At 33.9% G+C, this 28,000-nt stretch overlaps 2 protein-coding genes across 5 annotated transcripts; one reads left to right on the top strand and one right to left on the bottom strand.

Annotated features, from left to right (window-relative positions):
• Positions 1 to 982: 982 nt before the first annotated feature.
• LOC126810524 (tetraspanin-5) lies at positions 983 to 23,278 on the top strand. Of its 4 annotated transcripts, none has more exons than XM_050535639.2 (7): positions 983 to 1,241; positions 13,621 to 13,815; positions 16,012 to 16,185; positions 17,452 to 17,568; positions 17,882 to 17,932; positions 18,264 to 18,380; positions 18,957 to 23,278. In XM_050535639.2, the coding sequence occupies exons 1-7, from the start codon at positions 1,158 to 1,160 to the stop codon at positions 19,026 to 19,028; spliced, it is 810 nt and encodes a 269-aa protein (XP_050391596.1). In that variant the 5' UTR covers positions 983 to 1,157; the 3' UTR covers positions 19,029 to 23,278. The 4 variants fall into 4 exon arrangements, with proteins under 4 accessions (XP_050391596.1, XP_055954481.1, XP_055954482.1 ...); XM_056098506.1 differs by lacking the exon at positions 983 to 1,241 and adding an exon at positions 2,108 to 2,259; XM_056098507.1 differs by lacking the exon at positions 983 to 1,241 and adding an exon at positions 2,763 to 2,783.
• A 2,561-nt stretch (positions 23,279 to 25,839) lies between these two features.
• LOC126809551 (uncharacterized) lies at positions 25,840 to 27,019 on the bottom strand. Its single transcript, XM_050534180.2, has 2 exons — positions 26,826 to 27,019; positions 25,840 to 26,340 (listed from the first exon to the last, which is right to left on the bottom strand). The coding sequence occupies exons 1-2, from the start codon at positions 26,958 to 26,960 to the stop codon at positions 25,840 to 25,842; spliced, it is 636 nt and encodes a 211-aa protein (XP_050390137.2). The 5' UTR covers positions 26,961 to 27,019.
• Between the last annotated feature and the right edge of the window lie 981 nt (positions 27,020 to 28,000).

Raw genomic sequence — 28,000 nt, 5'->3', positions numbered from 1 at the left:
AATTTAAAATTTGAATTTTAAAGATTCTACAACCATAACTAACGACTCTGTTGTATACCGAATCTGACAATAGTCCTAGTAGATGCGTATGCGCCCTGATTAGCATGATTATCTTTTTGATCAATATAGTAAAGAACAATTTGAAAAATACATGTAGTGTTAGTGACATTGAAAAGCATACCCACAGGGCCCAAACTCTCCCATGTCTGATCTTATAAAATGTATAAACTATTAAATAAATCCAAATTTCTTATCCGAATTTTCTGTAAAAATAAAGGGGAGTTACATGAAATATTTTTAAATTTTAAAATTAAAGAAAAAAAAACAGAAAAAAAATCGAGTGACACAAAAACATTCAACTTTGCACACCCATGGGATAATCACCCATATATAGTATTGCCGTGAATTGTGTTCTCCATAAAATTTTATTAAAAAATAAAATTAGTTTATAAATTGATATTATTATTTCAACCATGGACATTATAATTGTAAGGTCCATGTTTCAACGGTGACTTTTGGCTAATATCTTCTTTTTGTCCATAAAATAATAACCTTGGAAATTGTTCATTTTTAAAAGAGTAATTTCCCTTGGTAAAAAAACGGTGCCCGATCTAAAAGTTTAAACACCTAACCTTGAAAAACTCCTTGGGTGCATTATATTGCATGAAAATAATTGATAGCTAACACCCCCAATCGTAGGCAATATCTTAAAATAAACTTCATCTGGTGTAACTGATCTAAATCTTTCCAAAATTGAAGAATTTGTGTCTGTAGAAGACTTTTCTTCGCTTTTGGAAGCCATATTTATTTTTATGACGTCACTCACAATAATTTCTGAAGATCGATGAGATTTTTTTTTTATTTAAGATATATCTTAGATTTTTGATCATACAACTTGAAAAATAATCAGCTATCAACCCTTTGTGATATTTGTTTTTAACAACCTTTGTCATTCACAACAGATCCGAAATCATTGTTATGAAAATAAATGAGGGGTCAATCGAGTTCAAAATGGAGTTAAGGAGATGGAGCAAATGAAATGTCTATGATGTTTCTTCTGAATAACACACTTCAGCACTAGGATACATCTTTCAGAACATTATGTGTACCCTCTTCAATAGTTAGTGAAGAATTCTGGATTATTAAAAAAAATCAAAATGCCACGTAAACGACGAAGAGATAAATCTGAAGTCAGTTGCTGTATCAAATATCTGATGTTCGGATTTAATGTGCTATTTTGGGTGAGTATTCCACAGACATATTTAAAGTGACACAACACTCAAAGCCTAACTTTTATTGTTATTTCAATTCTTTTTTTAGAATGGAAGAAAAGAAAAAAAATGTTTAAAAACCGAACATGAAATAAAATACGGTATTAAGTTTAAATGACTTTATTTTAAACTACCGGTACTGATAACTAAACATGGGGTAAGACATAATTAACGGCCTTATGTCTCCAGGACACATGATTTGTATAACTGTAGCACCACATCAATGTTTTGTTGAAATATATTGTTTTTCATTAAATTAAAAATGTTTGGCCTTTACGACTAAAGTTTTTGGCCATTATGATCAAATTTATTGGCGGTTATGACCAAATTGTTTGGCTGTTATGACTAAAGCAGGGCCGCTTTGACCAAACCTGTTTTTGTCCGTTATGGCATAGGGCCGTTATGACCACATCCCATAACATGGACCTTATTATAACTGATAATAATTGAAGTCTCACTTTATGTACATTTGAACTGAACAGCTAGAATAACATTAGGATAATGACTTAAAATATTCAAATAGTTTAGAATTGATTACCGGTAATACAAAAGTCACTATCATACTTTCAGTTCAGTAAAGTTATAGTTCACTTTACTATTTTTAAAAAGATGTTTCGAGAATTAACCATTCAGAGTTCAGACAATTGACTTATTTACTGGTATATATACAAAATTTATTCAACATTTTACGTAACTCGACTATGACGAAATGAAATTTAGGTAAGCGGGTGGAAAAATTGGAATCTTTGAAAAGTTGAGAATCTTCAGTCATTTATTGCTTTGCCTATCCCAATTACAATCAAATTTTTTCAAAAATTCCATTTTTGTTTCACCTGCTTAGCTAAATTTCATTTAGTCTTATATGGCCGAGTTACGTAAATTTGTGCGTTACCCTATATTTAGACTTCAATAGCTTCTGCCAAGCCGTTTAGCAGAAGGGGACATATTTTTAACAGCATGTTGTGTCACACATACTGACTCTAGCGAGGTAAGCAAGGTCTTATTTTCGCACTAAAATGATCCTTCACATTGTTCAGGTGTTCACAGAGACTGACACACTACCGTTCAGCAGTTAAAAGCTGCCCATTGAAATTGACTGGGGGTTGATACTTTTTCGACAAGGATTCAGTAGAGCAGTTCCTGAATGTACAGGGTGAATGTACATTACTCCCTATAGTTTGTGATAGTATCGGTAGGCCTACTCTGTGTTTCACAATACAATTTTCCTGGCAGGATGATTTCTTCAATTCTACTCAATACCACCGCTTTTGTACTACTATAAGCTACCTCATTGTGAATGTGAATAAAAACTGACAGAATACATGAACACAAAAATTATATATAAATAGTACATGTATCTGTCGATCAAGCAACTGAAACACTAACACAATATTAGAATATTGGAACTTGCATGATTTAGTAAATTGTGCTACATGTATACCGGGGTAGGCTTATCATTACTTCTGAATTTATTGGCTCATTATTATACAGTAATGGATTATTTTTTGGAAGGTTAGTAGTATAGGTTGATTAAGGAAGATAACTGGAATGATAAGACATCGGCTTGTAGGTGTTCATCTGGTGAATGTCTTGACTGAGCATTTTCTGATAAGGCTAAGCAAAAATAAGCAATTTGATGAGGTCAGACTGGCAGCGGGCCCCTAGACTTAACTGCCAGCTGGTCAAATCCTGCATATGACTCCAGCCTTCTCGAGATCAGAACCCTGATGGCAAAGCGGGCCAGACTATGCACGTACATGTACGTCTGGGTAATAAACAAAACAAAATGATTTCTCGATGCACTATAAAAACATAACGCAAGTAATTAATCTACATTGTAATTTGTGTTGTCTATTTATTTTGGGATTGAGGCGAGGAACATCGGCCACACTGTTGGCTTGTGTTAGATAATTTCTTAAGAGATATTGCCCTCGATCAATGATATTATTATAATCATTTCACGATAGTAAAATTCAGACATTTCATTAAGGCCAGGAAAACAAAACTTTCTGTATTGTATATTTAGGTTTGACTTCTTGCCCCTGTTATTGAAACCTTATTGTCGCTCTATGCATCATAGATTTTAAGATTTAAAAAAAAAATCTTGGTTTGCATATTCATGGACCTGAAACCAATCTAAATAGATTTGTGCTTGTCAGTTTTTTTAAAATTATTTTTAAAAAATAAATACTGTACTTGGAAATTTTACAATTATACCTAATTTCAGCAAAATGGCACAAATATTTAAGTGATTTAAGTTTAAAGTGCACATAAGATGGGCAAGAAAACCTTTCGGTACATATAACCAATGATTACTACATGTTATCCACTTTACGGCAAGTTCACACTAATCGGATTAAAATTAATTCAGCTATCTTCACTCAAAGTCGCAAAAAGAGACCACACGTAAAAACGACTATGCCAATTATCGAAAACACCCTTAGTCCCCTCAGATGCCAGTGACTAATAATGCTTTATTACACAACTATACAGGAGTATATGTTAAAGCATACAATACAAAGTACAATACAATAATAAACATCAAAGAACATAGAAGGTTTACAGAGGTTTCTAAAAGTATATGAAATTATATTAATAATGTTAGTAAGGTACATGTATAGAATCAGTCAAACTAGTTTTGATGTGATGACTTAAAAACTTTTTCCGAAGATTATTGTGGGCGAAGCAATGGAGAAGAGCGTGTGTTTCATCTTCTAGTTCTCAGCTAGTACAATTGAGACCTGAGATCGGCTTGATTCTCACATTAGATTCATGGATTAAGTGTTCAACTTCTATTGTTACACTGTCCGAGTTGATTGAAATTCTGATAGTAGCATTTTCATTAGTGGTTGCTGTAGTAGTTGTTATAGTTGGGGTGTCACAATAAGACATTTTTTTTACAAATCATTTCAGGCCAGCAATTTCCAGAGGCGAAATTGCTAGCTGAACACGATTTTTAGAATTTTTTTTATCTATGACGTCATTTTCGGTTGGGGTTTGTCTGATTTCCAAAATGGCCGCCAAAAGTTGACGTAAAATGAATTTCCAGATAGGATGGGTGATTTTCATGCAAGGTATGGCTTGTAATATATCATATATAAGGTTTTTGTTGTAATTGAACTGAAAAATAATCTCTAAAACTAGTTTCCCCAAATCCAAGATGGCGGAAATTCAAAATGGCGGCTAAAATTTACCCTAAAATGGCTGATTTGTCAGATTAAAGTCATTTCACAGTTTGATTTGGTTTGTAATATGTAATCTAAAGGGTTTTCACTGTCACTGAACTTAAAATTAATCTAAAGAAAAAAAGAGTTTTAAAAATCCAAGATGGCGGAAATTCAAAATGTCGACCAAAATTTATCTAAAATGGCCGATTTGTCAGATAAAAGTCATTTCACTCTTTGATATGGTTTGTAATACGTAATTTAAAGGGTTTTGAATCTCATTGAACTCAAAATCAATCTAAAATAGAGTTTCCAAAATCCAAGATGGCGGAAATTAAAAAATGGCGGCCAGATTTTCTCTAAATTGGTCAATTTTTAAGATAATCGTCAATTTTCTGTTTGATATGACTTGTAATATGTCCTCTATTAAGTTTTCAGAGTCACTGAATTTGATAATTGTAGATGATTGTTTCAGAAAAAAAAGGGACAATCACCAATCTTTCTATTGGATTGGTTTATAATAGCAAATTGTAATAGTTTTTTTAGGGCAACTGAATTTGACCTGACCCAGGAATCTACCTGTCAATAAATAAACCATGTGCAGAACTTACCAGTCAGCTAATTAGAATTTCAAAGAATTTAACCTTAAGACACAATAAATGTAGCTTAATTGTTTTTATGCATAAAACCCCCATAACAATACAACGGGGCCAACTGACGCATTTTTAATTTCATCTCCTTTGTCTTTGCACCATTTTACCGGAGTGAGAATCATTTGTGGTATATCCAGTCAGTAAGAATTTAAGTTCTCGTATTCGTTCAGAAATGGTAATGTGGTCCGTTTTTGCATCGAAGACTCCGTGTCCAGTAACTTTTGTGGTATAGTCTAGATGTTGTATCCACAGGTCATTTTCGTCAGTTACGTATTTCACAACAAGTTCTACATGTAAGAACAACACAAAAGAAAAGAGGAAATCGTGGGGGATGACTTTTGGGATACCTAGTCGTAAATGCATTTCCAATTATTTTCGTGATGATTATTTTTAACTTAGAACTTGGTGTGCATTACATTACAGACGAATATGATCTGTGGATACCATACCACACAAGTTGCGGACACAGAGACTTCGATGATTCATTTTACACTTTTCACTTTATGAAATACATGACTGACAAATATGAATTCATCTGTCTAGATGATACCACAAACGGTTTCCGGACATAAGTCTTCTGAACAAAAGTTAATAAATATTGATATTCGTCAAGCAGTGTGCTATGAGGAAAATTGGCCCAGACAGTGGTACTATGGTGTACTCTTATTTCGAATTCCAACTGTCTAGGGTTCTTGTATGCGCACGTCAACGTGTACATATAAACCTGGTTTCTCGAGAAGCCCCCGGTGCTGCATCCTGACAAGGAGAAACCACACTGGAAAATCCTAAGGTACTTTTTCAGCAAACATAGGGAACGAACCCCAGATCTCGTTCTTAGCGAGTCTTACTCACTGAACCACTATTTCGAACCATTTCTGAATAAACAATAGATAAATTCTTAACAACTGGATATATATACCTCACTGTTTTGCTGGAATAATATTAAATCTTGTTTATGTGAGATCCAGTATAACAGTTCCAGTTACCATCAAAATAACTACTACTCTTTGCTATTACAAGCCAATCCCATAGGAAAATTCACGATTGTCCTGTTGTATTTTTAAGCAATCATCTACCATCTTCAAAATTCATTTTTGATGTAATATTCATTTTCAAAATTCATTTTTGAGGTAATATTCATTTTCAAAATTCATTTTTGAGGTTATTTTCAAGTTCGTGGACTTTGAAAACCTAATAAAGGACATTATTACAAGCCATACAAAACCGAAAAAATGACGATTATCTGAAAAATCGTTCATTTTAGGAAATTCTGGTCGCCATTTTGGATTTTGGAAACTCTTCTTTTGAGGTTGTTGAGTGACACAGAAAACCCTTTAAATCGCATATCACTCGCCATATCAAACTTAAAAATGACGATTATCCGAAAAATCGACCATTTTAGGGAAATTCTGGCCGCCATTTTGAATTTCCGCCATCTTGGATTTTGGAACCCCGTTATATTTAGATTAATTTTAAGTTTAGTGACACTGAAAATCCTTTAAATTACATATTATAAATCATATCAAAGAGTGAAATGACTTTTATCTGACAAATCAGCCATTTTATATTTTTGTATTTATTGATGTCAGTAAGATGTTACTATGGAGAACGTAAATTTCAGATTATACATTCCAGACTTCGTAATTGTAAAAGTGCTCTAAACTTCCATAGATTTTTAATGCATATTTCACATAACCCGACATGCAGTTGTGGTCATACTCAAGAAGACAGCGACCATTATTTTCTGCACTGCCCAAATTATTCGTCTCAGCGTATCTCAACATTATATACCCTCCCATTTAAATCCATAAATACAAAAGCGTTCCTATATGGCGATACCAACGAAAGTAACCCGTTCAACAAAGTGAGTTTTAGTAAAGTTCACAAGTATTTAAAACTAAACAAGCGCTTTGAATAGATAAGGTAATTGTCAGGCGACGATGATTGGTGTTAAATAGTGATGATGACGATGATGATGACCATGAAGATGATTTATTTATATATTTATTTATATACTAGAAGAATGCCCGGCTTCGCTCGGGGGTCATAACTCCGAAACCGGAAGTGGTAGACTAACGCCACCTGGCCTATGTTACTCCCCGGTATGAGCTACCCCTATACCCCAAATTTCAGACTCGGAAATGACAACGTGAAGGATGGATCAGTCGAACGACAGAGTGAATGACAGGAGTTTTCCAGTCGAATAATAAAGATAATGGCAACGCTGGTCATAGCATATCTGTTTATAATATATTTCATATAAATGTTTATACACGTATTTGAAAAATACATTTAGGTCTACGTGTAATGTTGAATGTATAAATTCGGAAATGTTTTGATCTCTTGAACTGTATTATTTAAAATACACGATTAACGTATTAAATTGTAAATAATGAATCAAGCCAAGACATGTATTAAATGTTTTAAATGTTTTATTGAATTGGAATAGAAACTGAAAACAGATTAACACCCTGTGTGAGATATTTCATTCAAATATTGTGAAAGGGTTGGTAATAAAATTAAAATTGTCATTGTGTCATTTTAATAACATTGAATCGTCCTATTCTGTTACGTAGTCGTCTCAACATATTGTTGTCATGGGTTACTTCTGCTAAACAACTCAATAGAAACGAGTAAAGTATTATAAACGAAATTATGTCTAAAGAGTTCTTCATGACATGTATTGACTGTAAGACACAAAGCGTACAGGATCTAAGTGTGATGTTAAAGGTCAACACGTAACTAGTGAACTGATAAATATTGTACAATTTATCTAAAGAGTACATTTATGAAAACGTGGTACTTTTCTGATATCTAGTTAAACAAGCCAACAGTGAGGCTGATGTCCCCCGCCGAAATAGGAAAATAATTAGAGGACACATATAAATTTATCACAAATAAGCGGAACGGACAGACAGACAAACAGACAGACGGACGAACCCATTTTAATAGTTCCCTGCTTTCTTCGAAAGGCGGGGGACAATCAAAGTAGGAGAGTTATTGTTTTCCAAAGTCTCGACCAATCAAATTGCGTATCGCTCTGCTTACCCTGAGCAGAAAATGCTCATTATCAAACTTAGTCAAGGTATTACTGTAATGAAACTATACACCAAGTTTCATCAATCTCACTTAATTAGAACTAAAGTTATCGTGTCCCAAAGCATCAACCAATCAAATTGCTTATCTCTGCTTACCCTAAGCGGAAAATGCTCATCTTCGAACTCCATCAAGGCATTGACCTAATCAACACATACACCAAGTTTGAACATTCTAGCTCAATTAGGAAGAGAGTTATCGTGCCCCAAAGTATCAACCAATCAAATTGCTTATCTCTGCTTACCCTAAGCGGAAAATGCTCATCTTCGAACTCCATCAAGGCATTGACCTAATAAACACATACACCAAGTTTGAACATTCTAGCTCAATTAAAAGTTATCGTGTCCCAAAGCATCAACCAATCAAATTGCTTATCTCTGCTTACCCTAAGCGGAAAATGCTCATCTTCGAACTCCATCAAGGCATTGACCTAATCAACACATACACCAAGTTTGAACATTCTAGCCCAATTAGGAAGAGAGTTATCGTGTCCCAAAGCATCAACCAATCAAATTGCTTATCTCTGCTTACCCTAAGCGGAAAATGCTCATCTTCGAACTCCATCAAGGCATTGACCTAATAAACACATACACCAAGTTTGAACATTCTAGCTCAATTAGGAAGAGAGTTATTGTGTCCCAAAAAGTGTGACGGACAGACAGACGGACAGACAGATGGACAGACAGACGGACAGACAGACAGACAGACAGACGGACGAACCCATTTTAATAGTCCCCTGCTTTCTTCGAAAGGCGGGGGACAATTAACACTTACCCAGATCTTGGCATAAGCATGACTTAAAATGATCACGGCTAAAACACTTCCGTGCGAATCAAGAATTCTTTATGTAAGAATAGAGCTTTATAAGACCGTAAATGCACCACACATTATGTCTCCATAAGATGTTAGCTATATCGAACTTAAAAATGACGATTATCCGAAAAATCGACCATTTTAGGGAAATTCTGGCCGCCATTTTGAATTTCTGCCACTGAAAATCCTTTAAATTACATATTATAAATCATATCAAAGAGTGAAATGACTTTTATCTGGCAAATCAGCCATTTTAGGTAAATTTTGGCCGCCATTTTGAATTTCCGCCATCTTGGATTTGGGGAAACTAGTTTTAGAGATTATTTTTTCAGTTCAATTACTAAAAAACCTTATATATGATATATTACAAGCCATACCTTGCGTGATAATCACCCATACTATCTGGAAATTAATTTTTCGTCAAATTCTGGCGGCCATTTTGGAAATCAGAAAAACCCCAACCGAAAATGACGTCACAGAAGTAAAATAATCTCATAATCGTCTTCAGTGACAAATTTTGCCTCAGAAACAACCCGACCCCAAATTTTGTTCCGATTGTGACACCCCTAGTTATAGATTGTGTTGACGTATCTACCGCAGAAGTTTTAGACTGAGGTGGCGTATCTACCTCAGATGTTCTGTCTTCATCTTCTGATTCCCTTGTTCAGTTGGTGATGTCGACATCTTGGATATGTTGTCAACGACCAATTAACCCGGAACAAGCCCCCATGTAACCCAGGGCTCTCAGCTCTAACACTAGGGGATAATATGTGAGGGACGGATTAACTAATAACAATGGATTCTGGTCGGGTTGACAGGCTTAAGGAGCCACACCTATAAATATAAGGGGTCACGGTGGCTAAGTGGGTAAGACTCTGACTCGCTAGCCTGGAGGTCGGGTGTTTGATCCCTGCATTGGCCGAGAAAGTTCACCCAGACTTTCCGTCATGGTTCCCCCTTGTCAGTGATGCAGGGCGGAGGGCCTGACAAGGAAAGCTGTTTAGTCATTCGGATGAGACGAAAAACCGAGGTCCTGTGTACACATTGGCGTGCACGTAAAAGATCCCTTGACAGTTGGAATTCGATATAAGAGTAGGCCGTAGTGCCGCTGTCCGGGCAAAATTTTCCTCATAGCACACAGTATGGTGTATGCCCGTCTTCATTAGCCCAGTTCGGAGCAAAACAGTAAGACGTTAAACCCCATTTCATTTCATTTTTATAAATATATACACAAGAAGATGTAAATATGATGCATTTGAAGTTTAATAATAGGTTGTCCGAAGACAGAACGTTCAAGTAATACTGCGGAATGGCGACCTAGATTTCCAAGATGCAATTTGGGTAGAATCCAAACTTTGGTCATGGTCTTGACCTAGTTTGTCTAAATTCTGGCAACGGATTTTGTAATACGGATTTTGTAAGTGCAAGCATAGAATTAAACCAATTCATTCAAACTAGTAGACATCTGAATTTTTCTGAGAGCCCCGGGTTACAGTTGCGACCCATTTGTGTCCATTTCTAGATGTGCCAAAGAATAACAGTTTAGCTCCTTTAATTAGATGTCTCAAAATACAGTTTATTAGTAACAAACATATGTAATACATGTATGCAGGTAGATGTTAATGAGGGTATCAGTTCTTTCAAAAACATTTATTAATAATATAATAAGACCATCAGAATAGCAGTTTAGGAATTGCCTGTGTCAGAAAGTTGCCAAACCTATATTGCTATAATGTCTTTGTGGATATTATGCCATTCTATTGATTTTTGTCTACTTATATAGGAAAATGGTTTCTGCCTTGTTTGTTCATACATGTATAACCTTTTGTTCTCTGTAAAAGAGTTGTTCTTTTTTCTGGTTGCCAGGGTTGATCCTATGTACACAGCAGGAACTGTAAACAATAGAGATTATATTTGACAATTGATCTGTTCATGTTCTGTTGTGGCACATTCATTTTTGTGATTTTAAAACCTATAGTGTAACCTATGTGTTGTTTTTTTTTTTTCAATAACAGATCATTGATCATTTTCTGTTGTACTGGCAGTGACTAGCTACTCATTCGTTATTCATTTTATAACAAAATTAATGTTTTTATTGTATTTTTATATGCCCACATGGAAATGTGGCCGTATATTGCTGTCGCCTCTGTTCTCTTGTGAACACTCTACAGACTACATTTATTATCTGATCAGTTTAAAATTTATATATATTGTTCACATAATGAGACAATTAGAAGCCTATTGAATTTCAACAAATTCTGTTAATTACTTCTAGAGTTATGATCCTTGTTTCACTTTGTTGAACACTCTAAAGATTAAAGTTATCCTCCGATCTGTATTAAATTTACAAGTATTATTTAGATTATTAAAACGAAGAAGCCTATCGAATATCAGCAATTTCCGTTTATAACTTTGTTTCACTTTGTTGAACCTTGTGGACATTCGATCTGTATGAAATTGATATCAGTGTCTTGTAAATGCACCTATTACCTACAAAAGCATGAATACATTTGACCACCCCTGTCTACTGCTCAGTTAGCTGTATGTTTTGTTGCTTATCTTTTGTTTAGTCTGATAAGTATAAATATAAATAAATCCTTTGTTACATGGCATTTAATTAACATGAAAATATGTCACAACTATAATAATTGTCCAATTTTATGTCATAAATATTATAACCGGGTAACTTTATAACCCATATCCTATATCATATAGTGATTGTTGTTTCTACATTCTTATGTCGACATTTCATGCTCATAATTAAAATTTTAAACAAGAACTGGACCTTATGTTTTGTTTTTGGTGTTTTATCAGTAGCATTTCTATATTATTAAATATTAAAATTGAAAATATTTTCTTAATTTTACACAACCAAGAAATCAATTTGTAGGTTTCTAGAGGTCTTACATGAAATCATACATGTACTCTGGTCTGGTTTGTTATAGTATGAATAGCAGTTTCTGGCGTCTTATCTTTTGCTTACAAATGAGGATTATTCAAGGTTTAGTTTTAAAGGCTTAGAGAATATTTTGTCAGTCTACCTTTGCAATTTCACAGAGATTGTAAAATATTCACATTTTTGCTCACCATTGAAAGAATTTGCAATTTCTATTGTATTACTGGTTGCTTTAAGAACGACTCCAGAATTAATCAATATCATAGTATTGATCACTGACCTCTGCACCTTTTCCAGTTCCAAGTTTTTGAGTTTCATCCAATTACATTGCCTATTGAAGACAAGAAGATGAAATAATTGGCAACTCTTCAAATCTTTAGAGTAAATTTGCTTAAGGCACATGTATCTAGAAACCTTCATCAGAGCTATTCAGAAGATTAGACTAGAATGACATAACCTGGACAAATAGTGTACATGTAGCCTTTTTGACAATTCTATCCAGTTTTATTATTTACATGTAACATTCTAAACGGACTAATTTAAGATTACACTTTTATCAAAAATGAATATGTTTCCTTGAAGTGTTGATCATATTCTACATGTATAGAAAATTTATCACTAAGTCCTGGAATTCTGTCCAAAAAAGTAGGCGACACGGCCCACAATGCCCATCCGATGCTTGTTCTTAATGGTGTGATAATCATTGTGAATAGAGTATGGCATAAATAAACTTTTCTTGTCATTTAGCTATTTAAATACATGTACATATAGACAAGACAAACTTTTACGGGAATGGGATATCTTTTAATTAAAAACAATACAATGTAGGCTTGAGGCTCGAATGTTATTTTATGGAATACCGGGTAACTAAAAAAAATGATGTTTTAAAGCTTGGTATATATGAAATATTTCACTACTGATTTCAGCCTCCATTGTGCAATGAAAACCATAATAATAATATGCAACTGATAATATTTCCTTACTATCAGTCAAAATTTGGATTTAAAGTATTACCGCTTTCAGTAGTTATCGGCAATTAGTGAAATTTGATACTAATACTGCTAGTCACTTTTGAAAATAATCTAGGCTATATTTATTTTTATAAAGTTACATGTACAGGTACCTTAATTTTACACTGGGCATGATGCAATCGGACTATGGATGAAAAATCTACAAGTACCATTTTCAGAGTGCTATAGGGCCTTTATTGCTCATGAACAGCTCATAATGTTAATTTGTGTCTGCAGAAACACAGAATTATTTTTTATTTTTTATTAATGACGAATAATCACTGAGCTGCATTAATGTATACAGATTGCAGATTGTCACTGACATTTCATTGGTGATATGTGCCTGATTGTTGAATTTTTGGGGGAGACCATTGTGTTTAGTTTTGTATAAACCAATTATGTATGGGCAACACTCACCTATAAATAAACATCGCTATGTAATTATGAAGGCGCTGAAATATTGTGCACAACAAAGTTTCACCTTCAAAATTTTGTTGATAAGAAAATGGTATCAAGAGTAGACATTGGTAATGGTGTGCCCTGTGTCTTTTGCCTCAACGGGCTGTTATTGAATTGAAATCAGGTTGTCGCGACAGATAATCCTGACTGAACACTGCTATAATATCCATTTAATCTGACAATAACCCATTAATGAATGACATTAATTTATTATTTTCAATTTACAGTGATGAATGTTTCATTGAATTTGTATTTCAGTTTATTGGTGCAGGACTTCTAGGAATAGGATTATGGGCATGGACAGAAAAGGACATGTTTCAGAATATCAGTAAATTAACAAACATTGCTCTGGACCCAGCTCTATTATTCATTATATCTGGTGGTGTTATGTTTATAATTGGGTTTGCTGGCTGTATTGGATCACTCAGGGAGAATTCATGTCTACTTTTATTTGTAAGTATATTAATATGGATATTATTCTAAGTATCAATATGGATATTATTCTAAATCCAAATGAAACAATATCTTTCAATTATTTCTTTGAAAAGAGTATGGAAATAACCATAATATGATATTAAGGGGTTTTTTTTCAGTATCGATCTATAAAAATAGAGCTGTAGAGGAACTTTTAGTCTGGTACACTAAACTGGTTTCCAAGCACTTGAAGAAAAATTCATCAATAATTCAGTTGAAGATACTTTTGTTTCTATTTGTCTGACTACTGATCAGGATTCATAAACAAATGCAATGAAAACACAGTTGTGTAAAACCGCTGTGTTATAGCAGTCATTTCATTAACATCTTTCATAGCCTGCAAGTCTCAAGTGACACTGACAGAACCTGTGTCATGTATCCATTCACGTCTATTCCCTGAATATTGCTAGTCCGGTTTTCCTAAAAGTTAGATTGACTAAAATTTTGAAATGAAACCAAACACAATGAGACCTTATTGGTGCATCAAAGTACTGTTTTTCACAAATTGACAAAGACAATCTTCAGCCATAATATGGATTTTTAAATCTGGGCTGTTTTTAATAGAATTTCTATGGATATTTGTTTAATTTAATTAAATAAATCATAAGTATGTAAAAATCTAAATGTGATAGTCTAGAGTACTATGTTTGGGCTATACTATATACCGGAAAACAACTGGAAAACACCGTGTTATACTGAATACTGGAAAAACACTAAATACCAGAAAACACACTAAATACCGGAAAACATCCTATATAGGTAACTCGGAGCCTGGACCTCTGGAAAACACCGGAAAAACCTAACCCTAACCTACCGCTGGTCCTCTGGAAAACACCAGAAAAACCTAACCCTAACTCCCCGCAAACAGAGGACCAGACTCTTTGTTACCTATTTAGGGTGTTTTCCGGTATTTAGTGTGTTTTCCGGTATTTAGTGGTTTTCCAGTGTTTTCCGGTATTCGGTATAACATGGTGTTTTCCGGTTGTTTTCTGGTGTTTTCCGGTATATAGTATTGCCGCTATGTTTCAGTGTTTAAGATTACCTGAGTCTGTAGTCTGTGTCAGTCATTGTTTAGAGATTAGGTTATGTCCACATACTGACTGCTTTCTATTGATTAATATGATACCGACACAGAGACTGTACATAACTCCAACTAAAGCCTGTTTAGTTACACTCACAAGTGGTCATCTTTGTTTTAAATACATAGAAGTTCTAATATGAATAATAAAGAACTATTCAAAGTCAGGAGATTATCGACCATTGAGATTTTGGTTTTATTTTCTTAATTAAATGTTAAATAATCAGTTTTAGTACAATTTAACATGGATATTGTCCAATAAATGCAAATGACTGTCAGCTGCTTAGTATTCTATTTGGTAATTATTATTAAATATTTAGAAGACACACGATCACTGAAGTGTAAATGTACACTTCCCTTTCTCAAGTTTTCAACTTTAGAATTTCCAATTTCCAAATCCAGTTAAAGTAGCTAAATCTTTAACTCAGCATCATCCACATCTTCAACATTGCAAACACGACTTATTGGTCAATTTAAATCAACATTGATATTGTTATCTTACAGTGAAAATTTTAAACTTGACACACGAATTGCGTGCTAGAATGCTTTAGAGTGCCATTTGTAATGAAGTGACTGGATGAACGAGTCTAAACATATCCCACATGGGAACACTACCGAAGTGGACTGGAATAACCAGACGGCGCCAGACGCCAAAGACTGTTTTTCGTGGAACAGAACTGATTACAAATTACAGTAAAAACAGACGATTGAATGTAAATCAGTTTATATTCGTATCACATTATAATATGCGTTGTGACCCATTTGTGTCCATTCTAGGTGACAAGGAATAGCAATTTAGCTCTTTTAACAAAGTTAAGATCAACACATTTAAATATTTTTTTTTTAAAAACTTAATAATGTGTTTTGTATAGCAATTATTTTTAAATATTTGCATGTTGGGAATACAGAGCAACTAATAATTATTTATAGAACTTTGAATTTGAGCTTTTACATATTCTTCAGGATAGGCTTATATGTTAAATACTGTACAACCAATTACTGTTAAAGTTAAAGGAATAAATTGCATTATTCATCTCATCTTGTTACTTTATCACTTGATAATCTAATATTAAATGGCAATGTATTTGTAATTTCAGTTTATGATAGCAGTTGGTTTGATATTTTTTATTGAGTTACTATTGGGAATATTAGGATTTGTTTATAAAGATTGGGTAAAGGATCAGATACAAGGACAAGTACAGAATATGATAGTTAATTATAGAGAAGATGATGATCTACAGAATCTTGTAGACTGGGTTCAGAGAGATTGGGTAAGATTACTTATATATTTGAATCTCTCCCATCACTTACAAATTATAGACTAATTTAATGTGTATTTTATGCCTGTCACTAATTCATTGGTGGATTTTTTGCCAGGCTCTTCAGTTTCACTCCATTATTGTGTGATAGAGAATTATTGATATAAAGATTTTATTTCCATGTACCATGTCATAAAATGTTTGACTGGTTTTTATTGTATTTTGGAAAAGAGCTCCCCGCATAAAAAAAACATTACTATTATGTATAAAATGACCTGCTTGTGGATATTGAAAATCTGTATTTCTTTTCTTTCCATGAAAAGTTCTAAGTCTGAAAAGGATAGATCAATTGGGCTTTTAAACATTTGCCACCAACAAGCATTCAATCATTGAATGAATCATAGACATAAGAACTGCAACTGAGTGGTATTATTGTTTTCACACCAGACCATCTTGTGAACCTACCCATTGAAATCACCAGAAATGGACAAAACTGGTTATAGGGCAGTCATCATCAAGTACCTGCAACTAAGCTCAACACAGATACATGCCAACATGGTCTCCACTTTGGTGGATGATGCCCCTTCCTTTTCCACAGTAAAGAAGTGGGCTGCAGAATTTTAAGGGTGTCAGAGATGATCCATCAAAAGCAATCATTCAAGAAAACATTATCCGGGTGCATGAAATGGTGATGACTGATCGACGATTGACCACTTGACATATTGCTAGTGTTGTGGGCATCTCTTATGAGAGGATTGAGCACATCATCGCCAAGGAGTTAGGAATGGGAAAGGTTTCTGCAAGATTGGCGCCAAACCTCTTGACTACTTAATAGATTCCTGACGTCCCCTGATAATTTTTTGGCCCGATTTGGCCCCATCAACCCTCCACATGTTTCCAAAAATGAAAATGGAACTAGCCGGTCATCATTTTCCTAGTAGTGATGATGTCATGTCAGCTGTGGATGTCTTTTTTAGGGTGGCTGAAGAAAATTTCTTCCTGACCAGTATCCAGGCCTTGCAACATTGTTGGAAAAACAGTGTACACCATGAAGTGGTCTATGTAGAAAAAATAATGGAAGTCATTGACTTTTGTACAGGTCTTTCACAGACGGGCTTAGAACTAATATCAGCCAGCCCTTGTATATGTATAATAAAGAATGGGGTTGTTTGTCAAACCCTGTAGGTTTTCACCAGGTATCCTTATTTAATCAGTCCAGTAAAAATGTATGTAAAATTAGTTAATTATTTAATGGTAATTATTATTATATTTTTTCAGCTACATTGTTGTGGAGTGTATGCATATAATGACTGGCAGAGTAATATGTATTTCAACTGTTCATCACCAGGTGTTGAAGCTTGTGGGGTGCCATTTTCATGTTGTCAACCTACTGATGTAAGTAATAGAACAGATTCCTTTCAAACTATGATTTAAAACATTGTCATGAACAATTTTTCATGTAATATTAAACTTAAGTTTTCACAAATAATTTAGGTTGAAAGAAGTAATTGTGTACCGGTATAGATATTAGTTTATCTCCATTTCTCTGATGTTGAGATTTTGGTGTAGTACTGGTATACTTTCATATCAGTAATTGTTATCACTTTAGTTCAGCATCCTGTATCACGTTTAAAATGATATGTACAATGGGTCAAGTTATATTGACACTAATTAGCCTTTCTTTACTTTCTTTTTCTCTATATTACAGGATGTGATTAAAAATCGACATTGTGGATATGATATGCTTAGATCATCACATGTAAGATAATTACAAATGTATTCGAAACAATTAATTAAAATTAGTCATTATTTTTAAAATCAATTTATTGCCCAAGAAATGTCATTGCATGAGGTTTACAGTAGTTGTGTGAAGAACTTAATGATAACTTGTATCAAACTTTGGGAAAAAGAGCGATTTCAATGTTTCAATTCAATGTTCTTGAAATTATGTTTTAACGGTAGTTACTGAACTTATAAGTTGTGAGTTAGTGGAGTTAGTCATGCATTGATCTGGTGATTAAAGATAGTCTTTGGTTTTCTCATTTGAGATTCATTTGTTATCATCTTTATGTTGATGTGGTTTTTTACAGGATTATCACAGGACGACTAAAATTTATACATTAGGTTGTATACCATCTGGAGAGAAGTGGTTAGAATCTAATCTAATACCAGTAGCTGGAGTAGCTGTAGGAATAGCATTACTGCAGGTACATTATTGGACTTTCACAACTTTGTTGTAAAAGAATATTGTTATTACTGATTACCAGGTACATTTCATTGCGGGCTTATAAGAATAGTATATTGCTGTCGACCCTGCATCCATCCAACAGTTGTCTAAGAGTTATGGTCAGTGAAATGAAGAATCATGTAGAATTTCAACTTTTTCTTATTACCCCATCACTGAAACTTCGTAAACAAATGTCTACATTTTCCGCCAGTCCACACTTACATCTACAGATTAAAGAGAGCTTTTTGATCAAATTATTTGTAGAGTTTTTGCTCTTGGCGCATGTGATTGTTGATAAACATACTTTTCCATACTCTTTGTTAACTGATTTTGAGTTAATTTTCAGTATACTTGTTGATAGTACACGTTAAAATAATCTATATAATTTATGGATTCTGAACATTTTTTTAAAGGTAGTTCCAGGTTTGTTGTCTCTGATGAATGTACAACACAGCCAACAAAACTGATCTGGATGTATATTACTTTGTCTGGCAAACTGGTTTTTTTTTACTTGACACAGTTCCCTCCCTTATCTATTTAACATTTTCTCTTTCAGATACTAGGAATTTGTTTTGCTCAAAACTTACGAAGTGATATACAAGCACAGCGAGCTAAATGGCACTACTGACAATTAATGGGTGGTGTACAAGCCAATGTGCCAGTTACACCGGTTTGAATGGAAATCTCTCATTACGTTTTTTTTTTCTTTAGTGACTGTAACTTTTTAACACAGTGAAAATATATAGAAAAAACTACATGTAAACAATTATTATAGATAATTAGTATTCAAAATGGAAAATTTAACACAAGAACCTCATTCAGTACAAACCCATACCACTTTAAATTTTGAAATTGGTATAGATTATTTTAAGTTAGGCTTATTGATTCTTCCGTTAGAATAATATCCGTTGAACATCTAGTCTAGTTTGGCTATTTTTCTTGTGAAACAATTCTTGTAATTATTATCATTGTTATAAATGACAGTCATTGTATATATATAGAGAGAATGTATGTAGTTTATTGTGTACCATATGAGTAGGTTTTAAATATACTTGTAAATGTATCATTTTCATGAGACTATATCCTTCCTGAAAAGAGGAATTATAACTTGAAACAAGTTATGGGTAACCGCTATGTATTTGGTACATGAACTGCTGAATTTTTTTTGCCCTCTTTTATTTTTAACACAAAAACACATTGCTTTTAGTCTTATGTAAATGTACTATTTTAATCTTCATATGGAACTAAACTACTTAATCAAATTATTGTATGTTTATCATAGTTCACAAGTTGAACATTGTTAAAGAAAACCATCAGTAATTGAATTCTAATTAAAACTACACGAAAATTCAACATCAACATTCAATGATAAAACTTTATAGGAAAGCTTAATTTATTTTACCAATAAAAGCTCTTTTAGTACCATGAACTTTTTTCTAGAAAAATTTATTTTTTACTAAAATGTTATTTGGTACAAATTTTATAATATTGTTTTCTGCCATATGTGTACATTCATGTGTTTAAAAGGTGAAATCGAAGTCTGCACAAATTGCTGTGAAAGATACAGGAATTTAGTAGATTGCATATCAGTATGTGTAAGTTTGATCTCTTGAACATCTGTAGAAACTGGCTATTGTGAAACAATAAATTAATGCATTAAATGTGATGTAGCTAATGATTGTTATTGAAATTAAGAAGATAATAAACAGTGATTAGTGAGATGGTAGGCCATACTTGTTAATATCTGATTGATAAACAAAACTAATGATGTAATTATCAGATATTTAATCTATTGGTCACGGCACATTTTTCTTTAACTAACAAGATGTCACTCAGCTGTAATGTTGGATTTAGTGATTTGCATTAATTTCAATGTGTACTTGTGTCATACCTGTTTAGTTTACGTTAATTTCATGTTTTACAATATATATATACCCAAACAGTTAGTTTGGTAAGATGTTTTACTCTCTTTAAACATGATATACTTCAATATTCATTCAATCAGCATGGTGTCCATGATAACTGTTAAAGCTATAAACACCTGTAAATATATATATGATATCATGTATTGTTTACCTCACTATACTTACATGTAGCCAGACACATTTATTTAAAACTACATATAGTTTTCCTTTTCCATGATCTAATTCTAAAGTTTGTGTCTTTCAAATTCTAGGGGGATATCATTGAATCCTTAAACATACATTATGCAAGAGCTAAATCTGCCAATTGCAGGTCTTTCTTTAGGCCTGAAATGTTATCTTAATATTAACAAGCCAACAGTGAGGCTGATGTCCCCCGCCGAAATAGGAAAATAATTAGAGGACACATATAAATTTATCACAAATTATCTTTTACAAAGTATTGAACAATCAAACAGTATATCTTTACTTCCAAAGTCTCGACCAATCAAATTGCGTATCGCTCTGCTTACCCTGAGCAGAAAATGCTCATTATCAAACTTAGTCAAGGTATTACTGTAATGAAACTATACACCAAGTTTCATCAATCTCACTTAATTAGAACTAAAGTTATCGTGTCCCAAAGCATCAACCAATCAAATTGCTTATCTCTGCTTACCCTAAGCGGAAAATGCTCATCTTCGAACTCCATCAAGGCATTGACCTAATCAACACATACACCAAGTTTGAACATTCTAGCCCAATTAGGAAGAGAGTTATCGTGTCCCAAAGCATCAACCAATCAAATTGCTTATCTCTGCTTACCCTAAGCGGAAAATGCTCATCTTCGAACTCCATCAAGGCATTGACCTAATAAACACATACACCAAGTTTGAACATTCTAGCTCAATTAGGAAGAGAGTTATTGTGTCCCAAAAAGTGTGACGGACAGACAGACGGACGGACAGACAGACAGACAGACAGACGGACAGACAGACAGACAGACAGACGGACGAACCCATTTTAATAGTCCCCTGCTTTCTTCGAAAGGCGGGGGACAATTAGACTAATTAACTTATCCAGACCATAATCAACTCTCAATAGCATCGTTAACCTGCAATATTTACTGTATTAGAGAACCCAGTCTGCTCTGATTAATTAAAAAAACTAAATAATCGAGACTATGTTTTTTTATCATACCGACTTTAGTGATGATGATCAAGGCTAGATCCAAAATTCCAACTCGGTTCAGAGTTGATCAATTTGACTGAAATTCTCAGTAAAATTCCCTTTACATTATCTAATTTTTAACTATTATAGTAAGAACTACCAGCCCTTTATCTAATCTCCTATAATGTATCTTTAATTTTGTTGTAGCTTACAGAAGTACTTCTTTTTTGATTTAGGTCAAAATAAAGTATCGAATTGGGTATATCTAATGTCTTATTTTGATTAGCGATGTGGAGCAAGCTCTGTATGCTTGTTTTGAAAGTATGAGCAGAAGTTAGCTTGTTTACTAAATTTGGTTAAAGTGGAACACAAAATGCTTATCTATGGATGTCATATTTTCAACAAAGACAAATTGTCATTCATCAAATTAACAAATAAAATCCAGTGAAATTGACAATTTAATTTTGACCCAAATCAAAGAGGTTGTGTCATTTTTAATATAAACACTCAAGTAATTTATTTGTCTATTTGATGAAACAAGCATGATGAATAGATTTTGCATAAATATCAGTGTTGTATATTTCATATGATATATTAATACACAGCCAAAGTGTTGGTACAATAGCCTAACCTTTTATTTTAAGACTAGTTGTCATCTGTAAAGTCAATCTTTACAAAATTCAGACATATTTAAAGCAATGTGTAAATAATACTCTAAAAACATAAAATGTAATATATTTTCTCAAGTTCTAATTGCTGTAACGATTGATCTTTTTCTAAAAAAATGTTTTAATGAGATCTATTGAAAAGTTTGTGTTTTGTAAGTCAATCAAAAGAAAAAAACATTAAAATCTAGTGACTTTTTCACATCTGTTACTCAGGATACATGTACTTAATGTTGTCTTGTAGATAAGTAATAGAAGGTCTTACTTAACAAATTATATTTTCATAACCAATAGTGTCTGCATGTTCATAAATGTATTGTAATATGTCAGTTTATCAAGCATCATTTTAATTTTATTATTAGATAATTTTTGTGTTCCTAAACTGTTTTAACAGTCTTGTTTCATTCATAACCTGTTGAATATGATTTTCAAAGTGAGAAACTAGTAAACAACAGTAATTGTTAACATGGTGAATTATCCAGGTAGGAATATAATTGAAATACACCAAAGATCAAATATCATTATTATTAATAATTGTGTTCACATATTTGTTATCAGTCATGAATTCACTGGGACAGGCACAGAGAGCTTTTAAATGGTTGTTTTTATATACCAATTCACCGCCCATTTAATTATTCATATCAAGTTTTTGAACTATTTATCAACATTATTTATTCTTTGGAAAGTGACTTAAAATAGACATAAAATAACTGGCCAAACCTAAAAGGGTGTGTGGACATCCAACCCTTGGATATTAACAGTAAAGTTAACAGAATCTCTTTTGGTTTCTCCTGTAGTGTATGTGATATTCTTTGATTTTTTTTAGAAGAATTGTTAGTGCTAATTATATTCTAGTACATGTGAATTTTTAGTCACCCTTTTATCCTTGTCATCACCATTATATATATATATATACACTTGACTTCAATTTCTTGTCATGTTGTATCTCTATTTATTACCACATTGTTTTTATTCTAACTCACATCTGTTAAAATGCTGTTATAATTTTGCTTAAAGTACGGAAATACTCATATAAATAAATTGTAGGCCTACTTAGGTTTTTTTTTTCTTGTGGGAGACTTTTATATTCAGTTTATTTATAAGATCATTTAATCATTCATTTAATAAAGAAATAAGACCTTTTTGTTATTTTATACTCCCACTTTGAAATGGGGTAGAATCTTTTCGTCGTTTCATTCCGTCTGTGATCCACAATTTTTGGTGACAAAAGTTATTCCATCTGCAGTGCCAGATTACCCATAGCGTTTGTATCGGAACTGCGCAAAGGCTCCCAAGGTTCTACTGTAGCACTAGTACGTGTGTCACGGCCGTAAAATTGACAATACAATAATATCACGTGATCATGTTTCTACTTTCGTGGACCTAAATATTGTTATAGATACCTGTTTATATTCCAGTAACCAACCTTAGCATTTCACCATTGTGGGAGCAAACTGTAAGATCTCTCCATCACTGCGGAATGGTGACTGAGAAATCTAAGCATCACCCCAAAATGTAAATGCATCAGAAACTGACATCAGAATTTGTTTGTGGACACTCAACAGGTCACAATTTTTATCCGATTTTGACGAAACTTGAAATATAGGTCTATCTCCCAAAGATCTCGGTTCCTTTCGATATTGTCATGTATCGGACCATAACTTCATGGATGTCACAATTTTGATCCGATTTTGATGTAACTTGAAATGCAAGTTTATAACCCAAAGATCTTGGTTCCTTTCGATATTCGCGCATACCGGATCGTAACATCCTTAATTATGGCCCCAGATTGTACAAAAAAAATCGCGTTTTAGCTTGTGGTCCCTCTAGAGGTCACAATTTTTATTCGATTTAAAAAATGTTTTAGTATATCACCGTTACACCCTAATGATTGTTGAGTTCGAATTTCGTGCAAATCGGACCAAAACTGTCGGACAAAATAGCCGCCCATTGTACGCAAATATTGTAAAAATAATGGTATATCAAGGTTGTGGACCCTCTAGAAGCCACAGTTTTTATTCGATTTGGATGACAATTTAAATATATGTTTTTATCATAAAGATGTTGGTTCCTTTTGATAATCACGCATATCCGAACGTAACTTCCTGGATTATGGCCCCTGATTAGTCGAAAAATCGCATTTTTAGCTAGTGGATTCTCTAGAGGTCACATTTTATTTCCGATTTTAAAAACCGTTTAGATATTCCACCATAATGAAGGTTGAATTCGAATTTCGGGAAAAATCGAAATGAAACTGCCCGACAATATGGCCGCTCTTCGTACGCATGTAATACAAAGGTTATGAACCCTCTAGAGGTCACAATTTTTACCCGATTTTGATGAAACTTAAAACATCTTTATGTTCTAAAAATCTCAATCTCTTTTGATATTGCGCATTTCAGACCATAACTTTCTGGATTATTGCCCCTGATTGTACAGAAAATCGTTTTTATTTTTAGCTTGTTCTGTAGGCCTATCCATCTCTTGCAAAATGTGGGCGTATCCTGCCTGACAGCCACAGGTTGGATTTTTAAGACGAATCCCATATGGGCTCTGACTGACGGTTATTCGAATTTCGGAAGTTCGCTCGATTTGCGAAAGTTTTCTTCATCATTTTTTGGACGTCAGTACTCTTTGGAGTTCTAGTTTATATTTTGATTTGGGAGCCACGGTGGCTAGTTGGTTAAGACGCTGGCTCGCTAGCCGGGAGGTCGGTGTTCGATCCCTGCATTGGCCGAGAAAGTTCATCTGGATTTTCCGACGTGGTTTCCCCTTGTCAGTGGTGTAGAACGGAGGGCCTGACAAGGACAGCTGTCTAGTCCTTCGGATGAGACGAAAAACTGAGGTCCCGTGTTTACATTGGAATGCACGTAAAAGATCCCTTGGCAGTTGGAATTCGATATAAGAGTAGGCGATAGTGCCGCTGCCCGGGCTAAATTTCCCTCATAGCACACTGTATGGCATATGCCCGTCTGTATTAGCCCAGTATAGGGGCAGAACCCCATTTCATTTCATTTATATTTTGATTTGTGCGTGTATGATAGTTATTTGAAATTATATTAACTGTTGTGTTCAACTATGATGCAGGGAGTGACAGCACAAATTGGCATTATGAAACAACAATTTGCTATTAGACATACACTGTTAACCATTGAGAATTCATGAGTGATTTGTGATTGTACTTTTCAAATTAATCTATACTGTGTATTAAATCAAAAATATCTTTTTTATATAATTCAATTTCAATATATATATCACCGATTTTTGGAAGGGAGCTGGGCAGAGGCCCCTATTCATACAAGTGCTCTACCCCCCCCCCCCCCCCCAACTCATCTTAATCCGACACTGCTTGAAAGTCATTGTTTTTATTAACCTGAAGATTGACAATGTGACAGCCTTTGTGGACATCTTGACTGCATATGTCTCATTACCTGGAAACATATTTTTTATTATTTACAAAATATTCAAGGGGTCATATCTTAAAACATTTTTATATGGCAGAGGCTATACATCTATCAGAATTTATGTTCTGTGGGTGGTTACAGGAAGGAATAAAAACAAATAACTGGAACCAGTATGTGGCAGTATTAATGTCTATTGCCTGACTTCGATTTCGGAAGTAAAAGCAGCCCTTGTGATTTCTCGACATATCAGATCACATTTGACACCGAAAAAAGACTCCAAACCATGAGTTTGAAATTATTTATTTTTCAAAGTAATTCACCATCTGACCTCTTTTAGTGTTAATGAATTGTCTGGAAATTACGTGATTCTCTGGATTGTTGAATATGGAATAAATAATGAGATTCAATGCCGACTGATCAAAACGATGACATTTACCAATCTTATTAATTCTTGGATCACAGAATAACAGCTTTTCCGTACCCGGAGGGGCTATACAGTCTAAAGTTAAAGCACACACCACCCACCATTTCATTAAAATAAAATGACTCAACCATTTATCAGCAATAAGAACCATTGTCGCTTGCTTCTCAGTCACAGTCAGAAATTTGCAACCATCCAGTCTAAAGAACTGAAGCATTCGTTGGTCTGTGTGCTGCATGACCTCCAAATTAAAAAAATCACCATAAAGATACATGAATCCACGATCTTTGGTGTTCTGAAACAAATCTGTCAAATCAGATATTTTTAGGCGTATTGATGCATCCATATAAGCCACAAAATGGTGTTCCTGCAAAGCCATCTGTAAACAAACAACAAAATAATGAAATGAAATGGTGTGTAACGTCCTACTGTTCCTCACCAACTATGTGCTAATGAAGATGAACATACGCCACCTAGTGTGATATGATGGAAATTTTGCCCATATGACAACGACACTAAGGCCTATCTTATTTCGAATCCAACTGTCAGGGGTTCTTTTACGTGCATGCCAATGTGTACATGGGATCTCGGTTTTTCGTCCCACCCGAATGACTATACATTGTCCTTTGCCAGGCCTTCCGCCCTGCACCACTGACAATGGGGAACCACGCTGGAAAATCCCGATGACCTTTCTTTGCCAACACCAGGATAGTGTTGAGAACATTCTACAAAATGAAATGCGTCCATAACCTACACATAGTAATTTGTGTCACTTTTTTAATCAAAATAAGTTCCTCTAACTGAGAATTCCTTAAACAATCCATAATCTTTCCATAACAATGAAAAGTTTAAACACTAGCGTACCTGAATAATAATCGGTTTCCAGGCGTATGTTGTTAGGTTTCTTAAGTGGGGAGGAAATCCATTATATGGAAATTTACGCACTTCACAGTTACAGTGTTTAACCATCTGGAAATTGAATGTAAAGAACAGAAACATTAAATGTTAATTTTGTTTTAAAATTGGTCTGCTCTTGGATGAATACATCCACAAACTGATTACAAATATCCGTATTGTAGTAAGAAAGCCCCTACCATCAATACCTTTTAGACCTAGCCTTGAGTTTAAATAAACTAAAAGTCAATAAATGTATATTAAACTATCTTTTGGTTTATAAATCGGACAGTTTTTTGATGAATACATTCACAAAGTGATTAAAAATATCCGTAATGTAGTAAGGAAGTTCTTATATCAATAAATCTTTTTAGACCTACCCTTGTGTCTAAATATACTGCAAATTCTTCTCTTGTGGACAAAATACGCCTCCACATTACCATTATTTATTACTATTAAGCCTATCATGCTACTTTCTTGCGCAAACAAGGATTAGGGAAAAGCAGGGGTAAGTTGCGAAAGAAAAATATAGTGCTACGTTAAAGTTTCACTTGTCCCATTTAATTGTGTGTAAAATGTGATTCAAATTAATTCAAGCATCAGTCGTAAAGCTGCGGAAACGGTTTCTTTATGCAACGGCTTCTTCGGGGTATTTTAAATCTTGTTTCCTATAATGTGTCTGTTGATTAAAAATACATTATGTTAGATTTAGATAAAGAGCTAGCCATTCTTGCTATAATAGTTAGAAAATATATAATGTAAAATGAATAATTTGAAAATTTCATTTAAATTACTCTATTGCGAGCGAAGATATTAGCCTTTGAAGGTTTGACAAGACGTGTGCAATAATTTCAACCACCGTACTGGTTGTTCGAAGCTAAGTCTCGCTCCTCCATTTTTAGCTTAAATCAAAATATGGCTGATAAATATCGGAGAAATCCGATGCCATCGAGAGTTGATTATGGCCTGGATAAGTTAATTAATGTCTAATTAATAATTTAGAAAACATTTCAGGTATAAAGAAAAACCTGCAATAGGCAGATTTAGCTCTTGCGTAATGTGTGTTGAATTGGGTATAAATTCGCGCTAGACCGAAAAGTCGACAAAGGTTAAGTCCGTTTTTCATGTGCGCGTTTTTTCGCCGA

This window comes from Patella vulgata, chromosome 2, assembly GCF_932274485.2.
Source record: "Patella vulgata chromosome 2, xgPatVulg1.2, whole genome shotgun sequence".
In the NCBI taxonomy this organism is placed as follows: domain Eukaryota; kingdom Metazoa; phylum Mollusca; class Gastropoda; family Patellidae; genus Patella; species Patella vulgata.
Note: the sequence above shows the minus strand (reverse complement) of the source record. Positions and strands in the feature narration are given on the sequence as shown.

What these genes read in the sequence shown, in the direction of transcription:
- LOC126810524 (XM_050535639.2), top strand. Translation starts at nt 1,158, where the DNA reads ATGCCACGTAAACGACGAAGAGATAAATCTGAAGTCAGTTGCTGTATC. An exon ending in ACTGGGTTCAGAGAGATTGG is followed by an intron (nt 16,186 to 17,451) that starts GTAAGATTACTT and finishes ATATTTTTTCAG; the next exon opens with CTACATTGTTGTGGAGTGTA. An exon ending in TAGGAATAGCATTACTGCAG is followed by an intron (nt 18,381 to 18,956) that starts GTACATTATTGG and finishes TTTCTCTTTCAG; the next exon opens with ATACTAGGAATTTGTTTTGC.
- LOC126809551 (XM_050534180.2), bottom strand. Translation starts at nt 26,960, where the DNA reads ATGTTTCTGTTCTTTACATTCAATTTCCAGATGGTTAAACACTGTAAC. An exon ending in GGAAACCGATTATTATTCAG is followed by an intron (nt 26,341 to 26,825) that starts GTACGCTAGTGT and finishes GTTTGTTTACAG; the next exon opens with ATGGCTTTGCAGGAACACCA.